Here is an 18268-nt window from a genome sequence, read left to right as displayed (position 1 = left end):
GCCAGTCAGCCACCGCATCGAATCGAGCCACTTTGTGTGCAATTAATTTTGACACTTTTTCGCAATTGCGCGATCATGCTGGAAAAGTGGTCCGAACCGGTCAAATGGCCCGATCAAATCGCTTTGCTTTTATGATTATATCATCAAAATGTGCCTGTTAATTGCCCCAACTTCTGGCGATGGAACCCCGCGAGGAGAAAACTTTCCTCCGCGCCAGCAATTGCAGCCCAATAAGTGGCCGTGGATGTATCATAGTTATATCATTTCAGGCGGAACAGCGCTGAAAAAGCGGCCAGAAAAGCCAAACTAGTTGGATGAGACCGTCTCCAACGGGGCGAAGACAATGACCAAGTGTCGTGCCGGTCTGGATTTGTCATTGTTATGCAATCGCCGCCGCGGCGTGCCAGTGAAACCAGTTGATTAGCTGGTAGAAATGGTCGAAATGGTCGCAATGGTAGAAATGGCCGAAATGGAGCGCTTCCTGCATTACATTCATGTAGCCATGATACCACCAGTACCTTCCACGCAGACCCAGCGGCCAGAATGGCCAATCACATGAATTGCCATCGCGTTGCACATGCAAATTGCAATCAAATGCAGGGCGGTGCGGGTGCAGGAACACTGCTACAAATTGCCATCAATTTACTTTCGAAATATTTGCAAAATAAGCCAAATTATTAACAATCAATATAGTCGTAGAACCAATAATTTTACCATACAATGTTCCGGGGATGGATGGTCATAGATACATAGTAAAGCTAATCCATTGATAAGATTAATTAAACAATCAATAAATGACCAAAAAAGTATGCAACATGGTAGGTAATCTGTAACTTAGATGAACATCACATGTTTCCTCTCCATAACCAAGACATATATGTCTTAGCCTACCCTAACCTAATAAACTGCCCTAATCACGCTAATAATATTTTGAATTCAAAAGTAGCTAGCTCAAAACTAGTTGCGATACTTTTCTCTTAGTGGGAGTGCAGTTGACACGACGACATATTTCAGCGCACAACTCAATTTGCGCCAAACGAATGCCAGTCGAGATGCCTAACCAGGAAGCTGGCCAAATCCTTGCCACTGCCACAGCGGCTGAAACAGCAACTGAAAACCGAAACTGCAACTGCAACTGCAACCTGCTGCCGGCGCCAGCACCTCCTCCCCCAGCCACGCCCCCCGTTTCCGAGCGCTGGAGGCGGACAGACCGACATAATCGCTGCGTTTAACTCAGGCACTGGCTTCAATTACACGCTGCCCCATCTCAGTTGCACCCGGGCTCGGAAAAGTGTCTTCATGTTCGGCGGCTTTTCCAGCGTCCGTCACAGTGAGTGCGAGCGAGAGGGGGACATACGGTACGATAGCTTAACAAAGCTTGTGGCTTTGAGCCTCAGTTTCTGGATTGCTGCTGGCGCCTGACTTTGCTGGTTACTTTGGGTTCGCTTAGGCTTTGGCTTTGCTACGGTTTGTTTGCGGCATGTGTTTTCACTATCATGCCCCAGGATGACTGGACACCCTACGCCAAGCCAATTTTCGGGGTATATGGTAATGCAAATTGGTAGCAAAGCAATTAAGTGGCAAGTAGGAAGCTATACAATATTCCTAGAAGTTTGCAAAGTTAGATATTTGAATTGCGTAACAAAACTTGCATTTAACCAGAATATATCTGAATCGTATTTCGAAGAATTAAATAAAAGAAACTTTTAAATAGTATCTTCCAAATGTATCCTTTGTATTGTTGCAAACTTTTAAATACTATTATATATATTTAATATTGAGAAATGATCTATAGCAGCGCATTTGGAAAGTCGACCAGATTCGAGTGATGCCAAGCGGCTGTTAACATGGCCACAAGTCCGAGTCCGAGTTCGAAGCCCAGTCCGAGCTGAAGCAAGTCGACTGGCCACTTCCGCTGCCCCTCCGCCGGCTCCTTGGGCCAACTTGATTATGTTTTTGTTTTGTTTTTTTTTTTACTTCGTTTCCAACTCAGCGACTTCGTGTCACCGCCACCGTCACCGTCGCCGCACTGTTGCTGCAAGTGGCGCTGCCGTCTGTGGCACGTTTCACTGTAGCTCATAACTTTTTTCTTCGCTTTTTGGCTCATATTTAAGCGGTTGCAGGCGGTGGGTCCCAGAGCAATTCCATTTCTACGCCCGTCGTCGATGGTTTACCGAAATCCGCACTCTTAATCCAATTAAACAGCGTCGAATAAATATATTTAAAAAAATAAACACACATAAGAAAAACAATGCATTTGCCCCAAGGAGTAAGTGTTAATTATAATTTGAAAACGAATAAACAATGCAGAGGCGGGCAACAAACGCGCGTAAACATTCAAAAAACTCATAATATTTGTGTTGGCTTGCAAAAAAAAAAAAAAATGGAACAAAATAAATATTTAAAGTAAATCCAACTTAGAAAGTACGCGTTAATGCACGAAAATATGCAAATAAAACGCTTTCATTTCGCAACGAATTCATTGACTCCAATCGCGCGCGAAATGAATAAAACAAAGCGCAAAATAAAATGCAAATAACCACAAAAACTTAATCTGTTTTTTTTATGAGCCACAAATGTCGAAACATGAAAAGAACTCTCAAGTTGGCCATAAACGGTTAATTGAACGAAAATGTGCAACAAAGGGAAAGTCACATTTGCACAATAGTACAGGGAGCAACAAAGTGAAAGGCATTTATTTTGTGATTGTGAAAAGCCGGAAAATTACGAAAATATTAGTTTCCATAAAGTGATAAGCAGATAAAACAAAAAAGACTTATAGTTGAACTTTGTGCAAAGATAAAGATTTCATCATAGGCATAAAATGTGATTTTAGATCTCATTTTAATTTGGTGTTTAAAGAGTGTCCTAAGTTTCTAGAACAATATCCATTACTTCGTTTTGTAAAAAGCATTACTTATTAGAGAGAAACATTTAAATTCCTGCTTGTTTATTTTAAACAAATTTATTTAGACAAATTGTTTTTAAATGTTCTTTGTCCATCCCCCAAATTGAGCCATCAGTAGGATGAAAAGAAATTTGACTTAATGGTTTTGAGTTTCTAAGAAAATGCTGTGCCCGAGTTGGGGACAATTTACCACCCAGTGAGTAGTCGCCAAATGCTCATCAGTTTCCGTCTGGCCCGAATTGTAGTTGATCGGGCCAAAAGTGTGCTTCCTGTGCGACTGACAGCTTTTGTCACGCCCACATCAGAATCTATCTGGAGATGAAGGCGGTCCCATCATCGTTGGATGGCCTGCCAATAATAATAACCCCAGGACGATGAGCTCCTCGGATGCGTGTTATTATGCTAATTGTATTGTTTGGCTGTTTATGAGCCCTTTTTGGGGGACAGCGAGGGGGGGGGGGGGGGCGATAACCTCTTTACGTTGGCATACGAATCGTAATCTTTATACTTGTTTCCCTTGCAGGCATTAAGCTTTCTGTTCATCACTTGCATGATGTTCGCACTGGCAGGCGGTCATCCATCAAGCGACAAGCTGAAGTAAGTCCCTGCCCACTGCCACACCCCCATAACGAGCACACTGAAAATAATTACAACTCACAAAATCGCTATTAACCACAAATAACACACTTTTTGATGTAAAAAGTATTACTTTCTTTTCACATTTGTTTCTACTAAACACGTACATATAAAGTATAGTTTCTGTAAATATTAACACAACTATGTAACACCAATTGTTCTGCGTGCAGTTGATAGAGTGCTCCTTTATTTGTTTGCTGTGTAACCATGTTCATGGGCCATCCGACCATTTACAGGATCCGAATACACGTGCCGGTGAAGCACCACACACATGTGCACACGAAGACGGTCATTAAGAAGGTTCCGCTGCCCATTCCGGTGCCGGTCAAGGAGCACCACCACGAGCCGAAGAAGCACCACAGCAGCCGCAGCCACCACCATCACCATCACCACGAGGACGACCAGGACGACGATTTCGAGGGCTACGAGTACCCCATCAAGGCCAAGCGGCGCACGCGGCATCCCTTTGTCTGAGCCCGGGCACAGGCCACCCAACCACCCACTCAGCGGGGAAAATGAAATCAAATGAAATACAATTTACGCAGATTAAGATGAAAATAAACCAAAATACGAGCCAGCTTGGGTAGGCTGGAAAGCAAGAAAAGTCCGAGAAAAACAACGCATAGCGAGAAAAACGGAATTCTGGGTCTGATTTGTCACTGTTTTTAGTGCGTAAGAGTACAACGTAAAATAAAAAGAGAACCCTTAGATCTAAGTAATCATTTCAGTGCAATAAAATATACAAAAATTACACTTAAGCACAATTTAAAGTCGGCATCAAAAACTTTTTTATGCCTGCCGTTGGCCGCTTTTCATTGGTATTTCAGTCACGACAAAGTTCGAGCAGATAAACATGTGTTCTTCGGGGGTTTCCCACTTGGAATCTAAACTGCGTGGGTAGTTGGAAATAGGAAAATGCTAGCCAAAATTTAACAAGGATTCATTTGACTCTCTAGAAATAAATTGTATTTTGTAAAATTGCAAGCAACTAGCTTAATTCATGATTGAAAAAGTATCTAGAGCTTGCACAATATAATCACATCCTTGAGGAAAGAGCATTTCTTTTAAGCTTATTCATTGCATTTTATTAAAAGAACTTTTCACTTTTCAATACGTAAATGACTTGGAATCAATTTTTGATTTAAACTGCTATTATATTCCTGGAATAAATGTACGCAAACGAAGTAATAAAAAAACCCGCCATGCCCATCAGTTTGATATTAACATAACATATTAACTTAATTTAAAGAATCCATTACACTCGCACATATATTAATATGTATAAGCTGCATTCCCGCTGTCATATTATAGTGCTGAAATGAGAAGCGTTGTGGCAGCCAAATCGGGAAAATTCCCATTTTCCGGGCACTCAGCGGAGAGATTTAAACTGATTGAATTGAAGATTTCCAGCTGTTGCTGCTGCTGTTGCTGCTACCGTTGATGTTGCTGCTACCGTTGATGTTGCCTCCTGTTGCCGTAACCCTGTGGCTGCCTCACCAGCTGCACCTTCTGTGGGATATTTGTGCATAAATAAATGAAGCGAACGACATGCGAAACAGCAAAGTAAACCCGGTGCCGGGCTGTTTGTAATGATGTTGTGGCTCCGTGGCATCATCCTCCTGCCAACCGGAGCTGGGCCCATAAAATATGCATGCTCAGCTGCGTCCCGCTCGCGTTACTCTGTCCCGCTCTCACCAGCACGGCAAGGCGACGAACCGATGCGGAGCGACAGCACGTGCTGGGGCGTCTAGTCAACAGCCAGGCTAAGAAGAATGTCAACAGCTGCTCGCCTGTTGCCTGTATGCACTGAGAAAAATTCCTGTTGCATATATTAGAAATATGTATATGCAGAAGAGACATTTAAGAAACGTATATTTATATATTTAGTAAATAAGAAAACCTGATTTAAATACCCTTATTCAATCTCCATTTAACTATTTCTTTAGTTAGTAATTTTTCCGCCTGTGCTGCGTGTTTTCCTTTCGGCCAAGCAAACAGACCCGAGGCGGCAGCTGTTGATGGCTCATTTTCCACGACTTTAGCGCCACTCAAGTGGCAGCCACTCAAAGCCAAGGCGAAAGCATAAGCAGCAACAAAGCTACAAAGCAACACCAACAAAAAGCAGGCAACAAAAGCAGCCAACGCAAATGCCACTCGTCATACGGAGCCACTCAATTTACGGAGCACTCAGCGGCTCTGTAAGAGATCAGCGGGGAAATCGGACTGGCGGGGGGTCTAATTAATACGACCTCCCACCTCCAGCCACCCAGTGCCCAGAACCACCCACAACCACCTGCTGGTGTGGCACACTTAAGTGTGGGCGGAGTGCGAACAGAAAAGAAACAGCAACCTAATCACCACGCAAGCGAAGAAAGCGGGTCGATAAAGCAGTGCACTCATGCACGATGTTAATGGACAGACTTTGAGCCGCTGTTAACCAACCACTGTTAAGCGAAATAACATTTCAGTTTAATTGATCGCTAAGCTTTAAATTTATACACGGCCTCGTAGAGCAAAAATGGGTATTTCAGGTTCGTTGAAAAGCATGAAACAGGTAAAAACAAGCGTATACAGCCACATTAAGTATATACTTATTATTAAATACCTATACTCGATCAGGATCACCAGTTTGTCCGTATAAATGTCGAGATCTCGTGAACTATAAAAGCTAGCAAGTTGAAGATGTATGTAACTCTTACGAGGTTTAAGTTTGATTTCCCTCATTTTCAAAATAAATTAAAAATTTTCAAAATAAATGTACTATATAAACAAATCATTTTACTAAGATCCTCATTTTTGGTCCATAGTATCATAGGATAATATAATATTTAAATATTATTTTTGATTTATATTTATATTTTTGATCTGAACAATTTGTCTGGCATAGGGATTAATCAGCCCGGCTACAGATGCGTGGCGAATCATTTCAGTTAGCGAGTTCAGACCAGGTCTTCCATCGTGTTCAGGCGCTGAAAGTCGCACTCCTGCCAATTTGTGGGTGTGAAGGCCATATCATATATTTACTTAGCTATTCGTGTGGCTGCTCCTCCGCCATTGGTTGTTGTTTAATTTGGGCGCTTCTATTTGATTAGGCCGCCTAAGCGGGCTACGTGCTTGGGTTAATTTGTGGCCCCAAGTGTTGGCCCAGGGTGCAAAAGTCATTGTTACTGGGTGTACATACAAATGTATGTGCGTCTATCTCCGCCGATGTTTGTGCTTGTGGTAACAGCAAATAAATCGCACGCATGTGCTCGACCAGCAGTCAGCCACTCGCAGATACACTGCACTCGAAAAAACTTGTGGGTTTTATAGAAATAAAGATGATACCCACCAAATCTTACTAAAAAGAAGTGTCATCTAGTCTTCAAGATACTTAAACCATAAAATAAATTAATTTAGATACGTTAAATGTGGCCTTTTAGTGTCTATCTTCCATCAAATTCAAATTATATTACTTCTTATTTAGCTTTTATGACTAGCATACTAATTTTTTCAAGTGTCATACACAAACAATAACACAAATACAAAAATTGTGCATAGCACGCATAACAATGAGAGAACATTTCGAGTTTTGTGAGGGGGTGGCATGGAATGGAAATGGGCCTAGACAAACTACTTCTCAGCTACTTAGTGATAAATATGCTGGCTAATCAAATGGGAACTAGATTTGCGGATTAGCTGCGACACGAAGTTCGTTGGCCAAGTTACAAATCCCCCAGCTAATTTCACTTCATCGCCATTGACACGAACTTCTTGAATTAATCTTAAGTCCTTGCATCGGGAACAAAGCGCAAACCCAAAATATTTAGTCTCTTTAAAAGGCATGGTTTCATGTCAAATATCAAACGTTCTTTCAGTATTATCTGATTAATCCTATATGGAATGTATTTAAATAGTAATCTACCAGAAATATACTATATGTTTGTTCGCAATAACTTTGGAGACCATTAATCTTTGGGTCACTCAACCGTACCCTTTGACTCGCCCAACGCAATAAAAAAATCAATTTTATTATGTCCGGATTAGGCCAACGCACCCCAGGGTATACATCATTCTACCTCTTCCATCAGCCATAATATTCTAGTTGGTCAAAAAGTAAAGCGCCAGCACGGGCCAAAAAGGACATTTGTCTTGAGTGGACGGCGGTCAGTGAAACCCTTGGACCCCCGCTTCAACTTCATATTTGAAATACAAACATAAAAGTACAGATTTGCTGACTTCAGAGCATAAACCAAGGCAAACATAGTCCATATAAACAGATTGTTAAATATAGTTTATGCCGCAGGCTCAGAAAAAAGGAAATGGGCTCCGACTTTTCATATTTCTTTTACGATTCTGCGAGCACGTCGAGCTGAATGAGCAGAAGCTTAGTCCTGGGAACGGGATGCGATTTTATTGCTCTCGGCAATGGATGAGGATGGGGTTGGAGATGGGCATGGGGATGAAATCAATGTCGGGCTTCGGTTTTATTATTTGCATACTGCTTTTATGGCCCCCATTTAGCGATGAGAACCTTCCGCCGCCCTTTTAATTCCCAATTAATTTGGGATTTGGCCAGTGCTCTCCGACCAGTTAATTAGATGACTATAAAACGGCCGCTAAATGCCGACGGCCAGGACGTACAGCATCTGCCGCAGCTTTTGGCAATAAATGCGTTCGTCACATGCACAAATTAATTACAAATAGTTGTTTTTCCCCTTGGCCCAGCTGGCAAAACGATAGTTTGTTGCATATTTTACGGACTGGAAATGAAAGTTTCAAACACAAAAATGCAGCATTACAAAACCCAGCAAATTGGCGACTCATTAAAGGCCGAATGGTATTTTTCAGCTTTTGGGAATGTGAAATATCGTGGGTGGTGGCAGTGGGTCTCGCAGGTGCGAGAGAAATGAAACTTTATGCTTCATAAATAAACAGAACTATTACCCCTGTTGCACGGCATATTGGTACCACTTTGGTATACATACTTATTATAAACATACGAAAAATATTTATTTGTGTTTGGCTTCAAAATTGGCATCATCTGGGAGAAACGCGATATGCCTTTTTAAAACACCAAAGACAACGATTCCTTAAAATTATTGTATAATATTTTATCAGGACTCCATTTGAGAATTTAATTATTTTTCTATATATGTTAATATAAAAAGTGGAAGGATTACTTTCATATAGCAGCTGAATAAAAATAGAATTAGGAGAAGATAAACCTCCTCGACATGGAAACTCTATTGATTGTCCACAGCCTATTCTCATTTCATCACTGTAATTGCGTTAGACCTAAATACACAGCTCCATAGAACTGCAGGATAGAAAAGCCAAGGATATCCAGAGTAAGCCGTTCGTTCAATCAGGACTTATTTGTATTCACTGACGTATTGGGGCTACGAATCCTTTCCAAACTAACTGTAGTTCTGCGAATGCCATTATTCGAACTACAGTAAATAAACGAACGAAACGAACCCTTTCGGTTATGGCAAACCGCAGAAAAGAAAGCAAAGCAACGAATTTGCGTCACGTGCAAATCGAGGGGATTCATTAATACGCATTTGCTGTTTTGGCCTCAAGCAATTACCCCGAATTTTGGGGGGTTAACATGGTCGGCTGGTGGTGGTGGTGGCTTGTAACGGTAACGGATACAAGCGAACGAAACTGTTGCGTTAATGAACTTATGAGTGGGCACAGATACAGATACAGAGGCGCTACGTTCAGATACAGATACAGATACAGATTCGAGTACGATACGCTGACCTACCAACCTACAAACGGCACAGGCAACAGTTTCGAACCGCAACATCGAGTATACGACATGTTGGCCGCACCGGTGACGTAGGCGTCGTCCAACAGGGCTGGTGGTTGATATTGTTTGGCGGCATCCATTTGGCCCGTATCGAGAAAACAACACATTTTCGCTCGAGCAACGAACGCCGACGATGATGTTCGCCGCCGTCGTTCGGCGTCGCAACTCTTGGCATTCGAGCGGATTCCGCTCACTCGCTCGCCAACGCTGCTGCTGGCCGCTACGTGTCCGCTCCGCTCCGCTCCGTACCGCTCCGTTTCGTCCCGTTCCCCAGAATCATTCTGGCCGTTTTGTGCGATCTCAGCCAGTTGGATAAGAAGCCGGCGGACGGCGATAACAGCCTCCGGTCGAGCGTGAAAGTTATCAAAAAGTTGAAAACCAATGGCGCGCGGCGAGGGATAAGGTTAAGGAAAGCGATCTCCCAAAACAAATAGCAAAGATCGTTGAAATTGAGTGTATTTTTGTGTGCCAGTGCATGTGTGACGCTTAAATAGCTGTGTAATCAAATAGAAAATAAGAGTTGAAATACTCGGCGAGCGAATTGAGCAAACAAACAAGTTTAGCAACCAACGAAACAGCGAAAATCCAGTCGAAAAGGTGCGTGCAAGACTTATTTAAATAAATAAAACCAGCCAAGTTCAGCTAAGTACATTGCAAATAATGCATTACCAAATTTCGCTGGAAATTTATTTACACGAATGAGAATTTATTTTTGTTGGAAAACGTTTTCGGCCTTTTTGGCGGCGGAAACAACGTCCGATTTTATTCGATATAACAGCTCTATATGTCTGCCCCTGCATTGGATCTATATAAATATATGCGTGCGAGGCACGGATGTTTTGTATACACCACAAAACAAATTCGCATTTATAAGATTTTATTTAAATATTCAAATATTCAGTTGTTAACGGCTCGTTAAAGCAAATTGTGCAGCATTCTTGGCCAGCAGCAGAACATAGCACAGTATCGTTAGAAATCCATCGCTTTCCCATGCTCGATTTTGATTTGTAAGTAAAAGAAAACAAAAAAAAAATAGACCCAAAATCGCAACCGGCGAGCTTTCCATCGAGAAATTCAAAACTAAAAAATCATTATAATTTCCAAGGAATGCGACGAGTTAGCGCCAACGACAACAGAAATGTGCTCATAAAATACGAATATATAGAGTGTTTATTTTAATCAAACTCTTAGATACGCGTAACGAATCGATTGATACCCACGAAAAGTGCTGTCAGGAAGTGAAGTTCTCATAAATTTTAATATTTCCTCGAACTGCGAATGCCATTTATCTCATTTGGCCTACAAAACCTCAAAGACAGCCCTTATCGGGAGTCATAAACAACATATAGCCTTTCATGCATGCAGAGTACAAATGTCAGTTTCTTTAAGATAAAGTTCTCGAGAACCTTGCTGAATTTTGTGCTTAAGCTAGAAGCGCCATATTTAAAAGATAATATTTCAACAAGCTACAAAATTTAAATGTCAATTATAGCACCAAACATTAATATTTGCAATCAAACTTATAGTGCTGAAAGATTTTTCAAACTGTTTTGATTTGGAATATAATTATGGACTATAATGAATAGTCTACATTTATTTATTTAACATATACTGAATAATTTGTGTTGCTTGCAATAAGAATGGCATGACTGAATTGTGCCATCTTTAACTTGTTACTAAATGTGCAGTCTAGTTGGCAAACGTGAGGCCGAACTATAGTAGACCATCTACAGGGCATTGAAACGTGTTGGATTCCTTGTACGAAAAGTATTTTCATGGGCGGAACGTGCCGGGTATTGTCACCAGGGGCAGAGGAGTGATACTGAAACCCGGCCTATTGGAGGGAGGAACGACTGCCTGCCGTGCGTCCCACGCGCCCTTTGCGGTTGTCAAACCAATTTGCTGAGCCCCCTTTCAAACTACGGCACGGCGATATGGCAATTACAACCAGTAGCAACAACAGAAACAGAAACTGAAACGGAGACTCCAATTTAAAGCAATGACAACACAGGGGGGGGGCTGTAAAGGGGGGCACAGATACATATATATAGGGCGAGGGGAGGCAAGGTTTGTGTACGTGCCTGAAATTATATCGCCTGGCTGACATCCAAATTGGGGACACAACTTCTTCGGCCCCTCCTCGGCAGATTGAAGGGCTAGGAATGACATTTGCATTTGGTAAATCAATTACCCACCCACATTTCACTTCGCCCCAAGGTCGCTTTCCCGGGTGCTCTGCACTTCACACGTTTGCACCGATCAATCAGACATCTGTTCATCCATATCGGCGCAACAATTGCAGGCCGGGCAGCTCAATCTGTTCGATTGGTTTGGGGCTAATCCCAAAGACAATTCCATCGGCGGCCCTGGTTAGCCATGTTGGCCCGGGTGAGCTTTTCTTGGACATTTCGCAGTTGACAAATGTCAGGGATGTTGCAAACAGATGACCCCAACTTCCAATTTGCCAGCTTTTTGTAGTAAAGTACACAAAGCTGCTCTAGATGCAAGCGCTCGAAATGAAGGTCAAAAGTGGGTGCACTCACGCCGTGAATGAATCATAAAAATATTTGCCATGGGATTAATAGCCGCGTTCATTTACTGAACCCACAATAGATAGGTACAATAATCCCCCAGCAATTCGATCCTTGATAAAGCTGAATGAACAAAGATCTTCTTTTTCAAAGCCACCGTAATCGCAGTGTATGAAATACCCCTTCTCAACATTTTGAGAACAAGTTCTAGCTCAGCGCAAATCGAAAACGAACTTGTCAAACTGCATTTGCTTGATAAATGCGAATGACTTTAAATGGCATCAATGTGTCGTTAACCAGAAGTCGAATTCAATTCGATTTTTAGCAAGTTAAAAGTATTCGTTATTCACTAAGTTCTGCAGCGCCAGCAAAAACCCATTTGGGTTAATCAAAGTCCGTTGAAATGAAGCCCTTAAGCAATTTTTAATTGATGGAGGTGGAGTTAATGGCAAGAACTTTTGCTTAATCGCAAAAAACCAATATCGATTGTTACAACATCGAGATTTATATATTCGTTGGTTAATATAGATTAATGACATTTTAATCAGAATTAAATTAATGAAAAATTCTAAGAAAATATTACCTATTACCTTTAATGAAAAATTCATGAATGAATTGCTTTATTATACTAAAGAATTTCAGATGACAAGTTATTTTAAGATTAATACACAATAAATTTATAATGAATATTCTTTTTTCTAATTTTTTGTGTCATTAGCATTATGAGATTAGAATAATGAGATTTAAATTTCATCAAAGACTGTTTATAATAATAGAAGTCTGGACTTTTTGCAAGCGAGTTCAAGCAAAATACTTTGGTTTTTTATATTGAATTATTTGTATTGTTATTAACATTACTTAAGGTTTTCTATGCGAGAATATTTTATAAATGAAAAGCTTCGATGGCAGGGTAAAATGTGAATAATTCAAATATTTCGTATAAATCAAAAAGCATTTTCAGTTTTGATTGAATAAATTTGTTTTGATATAAATGTATTTATACGAATGATGTGCAGACCCTTTTTGTGCGAAGGAAAGCTGACTTTTGCTAATTTAAAGTCAAATTGAATAATAATGGGATCACATTTCATTCCCCATGATTAATCATCCTTAAATTTACCTTAAAGTAATGTTGTACGACCAAATTGAAAGTGAATGGCGAACAAGTGGAACACAAATTACCAGAAATATTCGGCAGGACTCCCACTGCTTATGGCCTGCCTTTCGTTGACTTGGCAACTATTTATCATGGGCAGTTACCTACGTCCAGAATTAATTCACTTTTCTGCATTTCGCGCTGCATTGCCGTGAAAATTCTTTGGAAAGAAAAGCGAGCAAGAAACGGTAAACTTATGTTGAAGAAGCGAAAAACTTTTGTTCCGGCACGAGTTGGCAAAGTCGGAGAACAAAAAGTTGGGACAGGAACCTACCGATTTCCCCCGCTTGACCACAACGAACGGCGGCGAGTTCCTGCCCAATGGGGCATTAATTAATTTGATAGTCCTCGACTGTCAATCCTTGAAGTATTTACATAAATTCGACATTAATAAACCACAAGCATAATGCCCGGAAGGATCACAAATTGAGTGTGAAATTTTACGCACCATTTAACTGGAAGGCCGACGAAGTAGAAGAGTAGAAGTAGGCCTGGGCTAGGCGATTCTTTCTTAAGGTGAAATACGGCCAGAAATTACAGCATTCGGGGCGCAAAGCATTTAGCCCGGCTGTCAATTACCCAGAAATAAATTATGAACACGCCCACGACGTCTGTGAGGAGGCCAAATGGAGGAAATGGAACCAGGCCAGAAGCAGAAGTGAAGCCAAATAGACATGTTCCTTCGTCGTCCTGCGTGCGTTCGCCAGTGCGCAGACATTTTGGAATTATGCTGATATGTTCGCACATGTATACATAATGTACGCTAGGAAAAACGCTTCAGCAGGGCGCTTTCCCGATTTCCCGATTTCCCGATTTCCCTTCTCCCCATTTCCCCCAAAACCTTTTCCGGAGGCAAAAGAGTTTCGTACTCACTTAATTGTTGTCTCGCATATCCCATTCACATGTGCCGCACAAAAGATGACAGCGGAATTCATCTTAAGATGTTGCGACTTGAAATTATTTTCGCGAGCTCCTCACTCGCCAGGATTAAAAGCATTCGCTGCTGGCATTCAAGTGGTTCAACATCTCGCAATACCACCTAACCATTCGTGGGTTTTAGCCGGGCCAAAAATATTCCCGGGGTGTCGCCATTTGGCCAAATACAAGCCCGGAATATTTTTGAACCAATTCAAATTGATTGCGGTTTGCATATTTGCTGATTCTCAACGCAAATATTTTCGCGCTGTTTTAAACAATATGAATTCAGCAGTTGGGTAAACAAGCTTAAACTAGTTTATATGAAATGGAAAATCATTTAAATCGTTTTGCGAGCATTGCATGTGTAATTAAGTTGAGATTAACTCTTCGAGGATTATCTTAAATTAGAGACTAACTGAATGTGTGAAAATTAAGCTTGATGAGTTCAAAAATTGGTCAATTAGTTACTGTTTTCAAGCGTCACTCTTTAGTTTTAGTGATAATAATTTTTTTTAAATATAGTTGCTCACAGTAGCTAACACTGAAAACTCTCAAATTATTAAAAGCTGTTTGGAGACTTAATATGTTTTTAATATTCAATATTTGCAGTAATCAAAATATGGTTTTTACTTACTCAAAAGAAGTGGATATTTGCATAAACTTTGTGTTTTGGCCATTGTAAGCCAAAAATAAATGTGGGCAAGCCCTTTTCCGAGTACAAAAACCGTCCCATTTCAGCATTGATATCGAATGGCATAAATACATTTCGCCTTTCGCCAGCCGAGTTCAATAATATAAAATATTCGCCTGGCATATGGCTTGGTCTTAGTATGCCCATTCTCATTCTCAACCTGATGCTTGCGAAGGACCAATTCATACACATGTAAATGGCACGCACACAGCTGCGCCGGGATGTGTAAATAAGAGCGTTAGACTTTAGGAGTCGCTGACAAGGATGTGCTCCTCCAGCGCTTATGCCTGGATTCCCTGCACCTTTTTCTGCGCCGCAGCCGTCATCTTGGTCTCATTGCCAGCGTTTTGTAAATTAATAGAGGCCCACACACACACACTTGCATGGGGCCCAACACTTTATGTTTGTTTACAAATTCGTTTCTCACTTTTTCGCCTCTTCTTTGCACATTCGCATGTGTGTTTATATGGGCCAGAACACTCACACACACACACACATATGTTTATTTGCTATTGTTAACCTTACCTCAACACACACTTTTATGACATTCAACGGCAACGCGGCGTATGCGTAATTATGTCGGTGACGTCACAAGCCGCTAGATGAGCAGACCATCAAAGTTCCAAGTTAATTTCTTTCTTAGTTTCGGCCGCCAGAAGTTCTTCGTGGCAACTTCAAAGCTATTTCGCTTGCTAAATGAAAACTTTTACGTTGTCGGCTTTTGCGGACAGGAAAACCCTTCACAAACTGTTGAGGGTAGTTTGTTTTTGGGGTTGGAGTAGCGACAGTGGGGGGGCTCGTGATTTCATCCCCCCTCGCAGGCAGCGCTAAATTTTCAATATAATTTTCCCATAATTTTGCACGAAATTGAAAATTTACGCCCAACTTTATTTTCGCTTTTAATTTGTGCGGCGCCTTGACTTTCTTGCAGCGCCGTCAACTGAAGAAAAGAAAACTTATTGTTTATAAATTAGCTTAGAGAATACATATACATCTTAGGAGAAACTTACTAACTAACTCAACTAAGCTAAGTAACAAAAACAAAAGAATTTTTATACTAATGTAAGCTAATCTTAAAAGTGTGCTACCTTCAATTCATTTTAATATTTTTTTTAGTGTATAATACGACACAGAGCATAAGAAACCTTTTTTCTTCGAGTGTTTTAACATGTGTGTATGCCTGATTATTAAAATTTGCATACAACACTTGATGGGGCGTGAGTGTCAAGGGGGCTAAAATTTATGTTCAATTGTAATCAGATTGATCCCCTTTTTGGGCCAGAGGATTGGGGTGTGCAATTTGTATAATTGATTTAACATTGCGTGTGGCCACGAGTCGCGGATATAGCTCTTAATTGAAGAAATCTCCTGTGCTTTCTCCCGCGTAAATGTGAAAGTTAAGGAAATAGGTTAGTGAAAGTCTGCTGGCAGTTCCTTAGCGAAATCTACATAATAATTTGTAAAAGGTAGGCGTCTTTAGTTCTTAGTTCTTCTTGCCCCAGACTTGATTCGTGACACATTTTTGTTTTCATTTTCGTATTATTATGCCGCTGTTTGTGGGGCTTTTGTTTGGGAAGTCCCGCGATAAGGCACGTGTGGAATTGGGTCGTGTTTTGCCAAACGTTCGTAGCGGAACTTTCCTTTTCCCCGGACAGGTTCGCACTTTTATTAGCCAGTGGCATGGAATGCCTCTGACTTTGGCCCAAGTTGCTGCTCCACTTTTCCACTTTTCCACTTTCCCTTGGCCGAATATGATGGAGCTAACAATAAAATGTGACATTCCCTGCCAAAATTATTTGCTTTTCGCTCTAGGTCGCGGACAATTGTTTGTTGGCCGAGCAAAGGGGAAATGGAACAGGAAACGTGGCAGACCAACCCTTCGAAAAAGGCACCCAAAATGTTGTAGCATACTTTCTGGCGCAAAGTGGACCAAAAAGGCACAAGGCTAAAATAAAGCTTAGCACTTTAGGGGATTTGTGTTGATGTTCATTTGTCGCTTTATTGATAAGCCCTTCTGAAATGGAAGTTTGACGTTTCCCAATTCTTCTTATTACAAAATAAGAAAATTAAATTACCTCGATTTAAATAAACAAGGAAATCGCTGGAATTGACAGCAAAAATTGTCGTGTTAAATAACAAAAACGTTTGTTTTATTTTTGAGTGAAAGCTATTAATTCTGTATAAGCCAAAACTGTGAGTCAACAACAAATAGCTTGAGGTAAACTAAATTTTAAGTTCTCACTTTAATAAATGGAAAAGTTTCCAAATCTGTATACAAAGCCCTCATTTTCTGGACACATGAGGGCTGTAATTAAATTGCCAAAAAAAAGCAAAAGGGAAACGAACATGAAATAGTAACCCAGAGAGTTGCAGCCTTCGACACGAAAGCAATTTCAAAGCCACCTTTTGTTGCGGCCATCCATAAAATATGAAACATGGTAACTAAACAGGAGAACCACTCCAACGGGCGGTGGGCGGTGGGAAATACTTTCGCAACATTGCGGCCGTAATAAATGCAGAATTGAAAAGTGCACTTGAGGTCCTTTGCATCGATATATCGAAAAATAATGCCAACACTTCGCTGGAGTCGAGACCCAGCCACTTTCCACCGACCACCACTTTCCCTGACCTGGCACACATATAATTTCGCCCATGCAACTTTTCCGGGCTTCCGTGAGATACGGATCACGGATGCCACGTGAAAAGTTTGGGATTGGGTCCGTAACCCAAGCTTGAATAACTTTAGCCAAACACACGTTGGTCGCTTTATCCTGTCCAACATTTCAGCGAAGGCATTTTGGGGCGTCATATTTTAATAAGCTTTTTTTATAAATTCCTCAATAAATCGATATGTGTGCTTAAAAAATAGGAAACTTTATACCATGCTATGCTGTTTTAAAGGATTTTACGCAGCTTACATGTAGATGGCTGTGCACTGATGTCTAGTTCCCTTCCAATTTGCTGAAATACCTTGTCAGCTGGCGGATAAGCGAACAAAGAGCTGGATGCTCCAATTACCGTGTCCCTGTTGATATTGATTAGGCCTACGAGCCTGATAAATTCATGAGTGTCTTCCAAATTAGAGATTTCTGGCTCTCCATTGCCGCACTTTCGGGCCAACAAACAATGGGCTCAGCAAAAAGAACCTGCAGCTCAGGACGTGCCACGACTTCACCAGGATCCCTTGAGAACCGCAGCACTCCACTCCACTTTCCGACATCCTGGCTTAAGGACCTGCCCCACTTACCTCGTCCGTCGCCACATACCCTTACCCCTTGGAAAAAGTTTCACTCAACCTGCGTGGCTTGTCGATTCAAATAGAATTGGAAGTGCGAGCTGCTCAAATTAAGAATGGAATTAGTGAGCACTCAATTGGTTTGCTGAATTCATTTCGATCGCTTTCAACTTACTTTCCCGCAAATAGCTCTTATAATTATAAATTCATTTAACTGCTTCCACTGCTATTAAACTTTTCGGGATTATGTTGTAACTTATCCACTGGATGGCTAACATTACAATGAGGTATTGAGTCCATTGTGGCTGCCAATTGTACATTAACCATTTAAGGATTGAAATTGGCAAACTTGCCTGCTGATTATATTTTTAATGAATGTATATACTTTAAACATTC

General features: G+C 41.1%; 2 protein-coding genes across 2 annotated transcripts in view; both read left to right on the top strand.

Moving 5' to 3' along the window:
* Positions 1-2251: 2251 nt before the first annotated feature.
* Positions 2252-4308, top strand: LOC6608473 (uncharacterized histidine-rich protein DDB_G0274557). Its single transcript, XM_032716529.1, has 3 exons — positions 2252-2269; positions 3432-3505; positions 3781-4308. Exons 1-3 carry the CDS (start codon positions 2252-2254, stop codon positions 4016-4018), a joined length of 330 nt encoding a protein of 109 aa, XP_032572420.1. The 3' UTR covers positions 4019-4308.
* Positions 4309-9528: 5220 nt separating this feature from the next.
* LOC6608471 (potassium voltage-gated channel subfamily KQT member 1) overlaps positions 9529-18268 on the top strand; it is a 36864-nt gene continuing 28124 nt past the window's right edge. Inside the window, exon 1 of the mRNA XM_032717183.1 lies at positions 9529-9938. The gene's annotated coding sequence lies outside the window, so the exon portion shown is untranslated. The remainder of the gene's footprint in view (positions 9939-18268) is intronic.

The sequence above is a fragment of the Drosophila sechellia genome, chromosome 2R (genome assembly GCF_004382195.2).
Source record: "Drosophila sechellia strain sech25 chromosome 2R, ASM438219v1, whole genome shotgun sequence".
Lineage (NCBI taxonomy): Eukaryota > Metazoa > Arthropoda > Insecta > Diptera > Drosophilidae > Drosophila > Drosophila sechellia.
This window is presented reverse-complemented; position numbering and strand designations above follow the sequence as displayed.

Coding starts and splice junctions, on each gene's coding strand:
- LOC6608473 (XM_032716529.1), top strand. Junction 3,506..3,780: donor CCATCAAGCGACAAGCTGAA/GTAAGTCCCTGC, acceptor GACCATTTACAG/GATCCGAATACACGTGCCGG.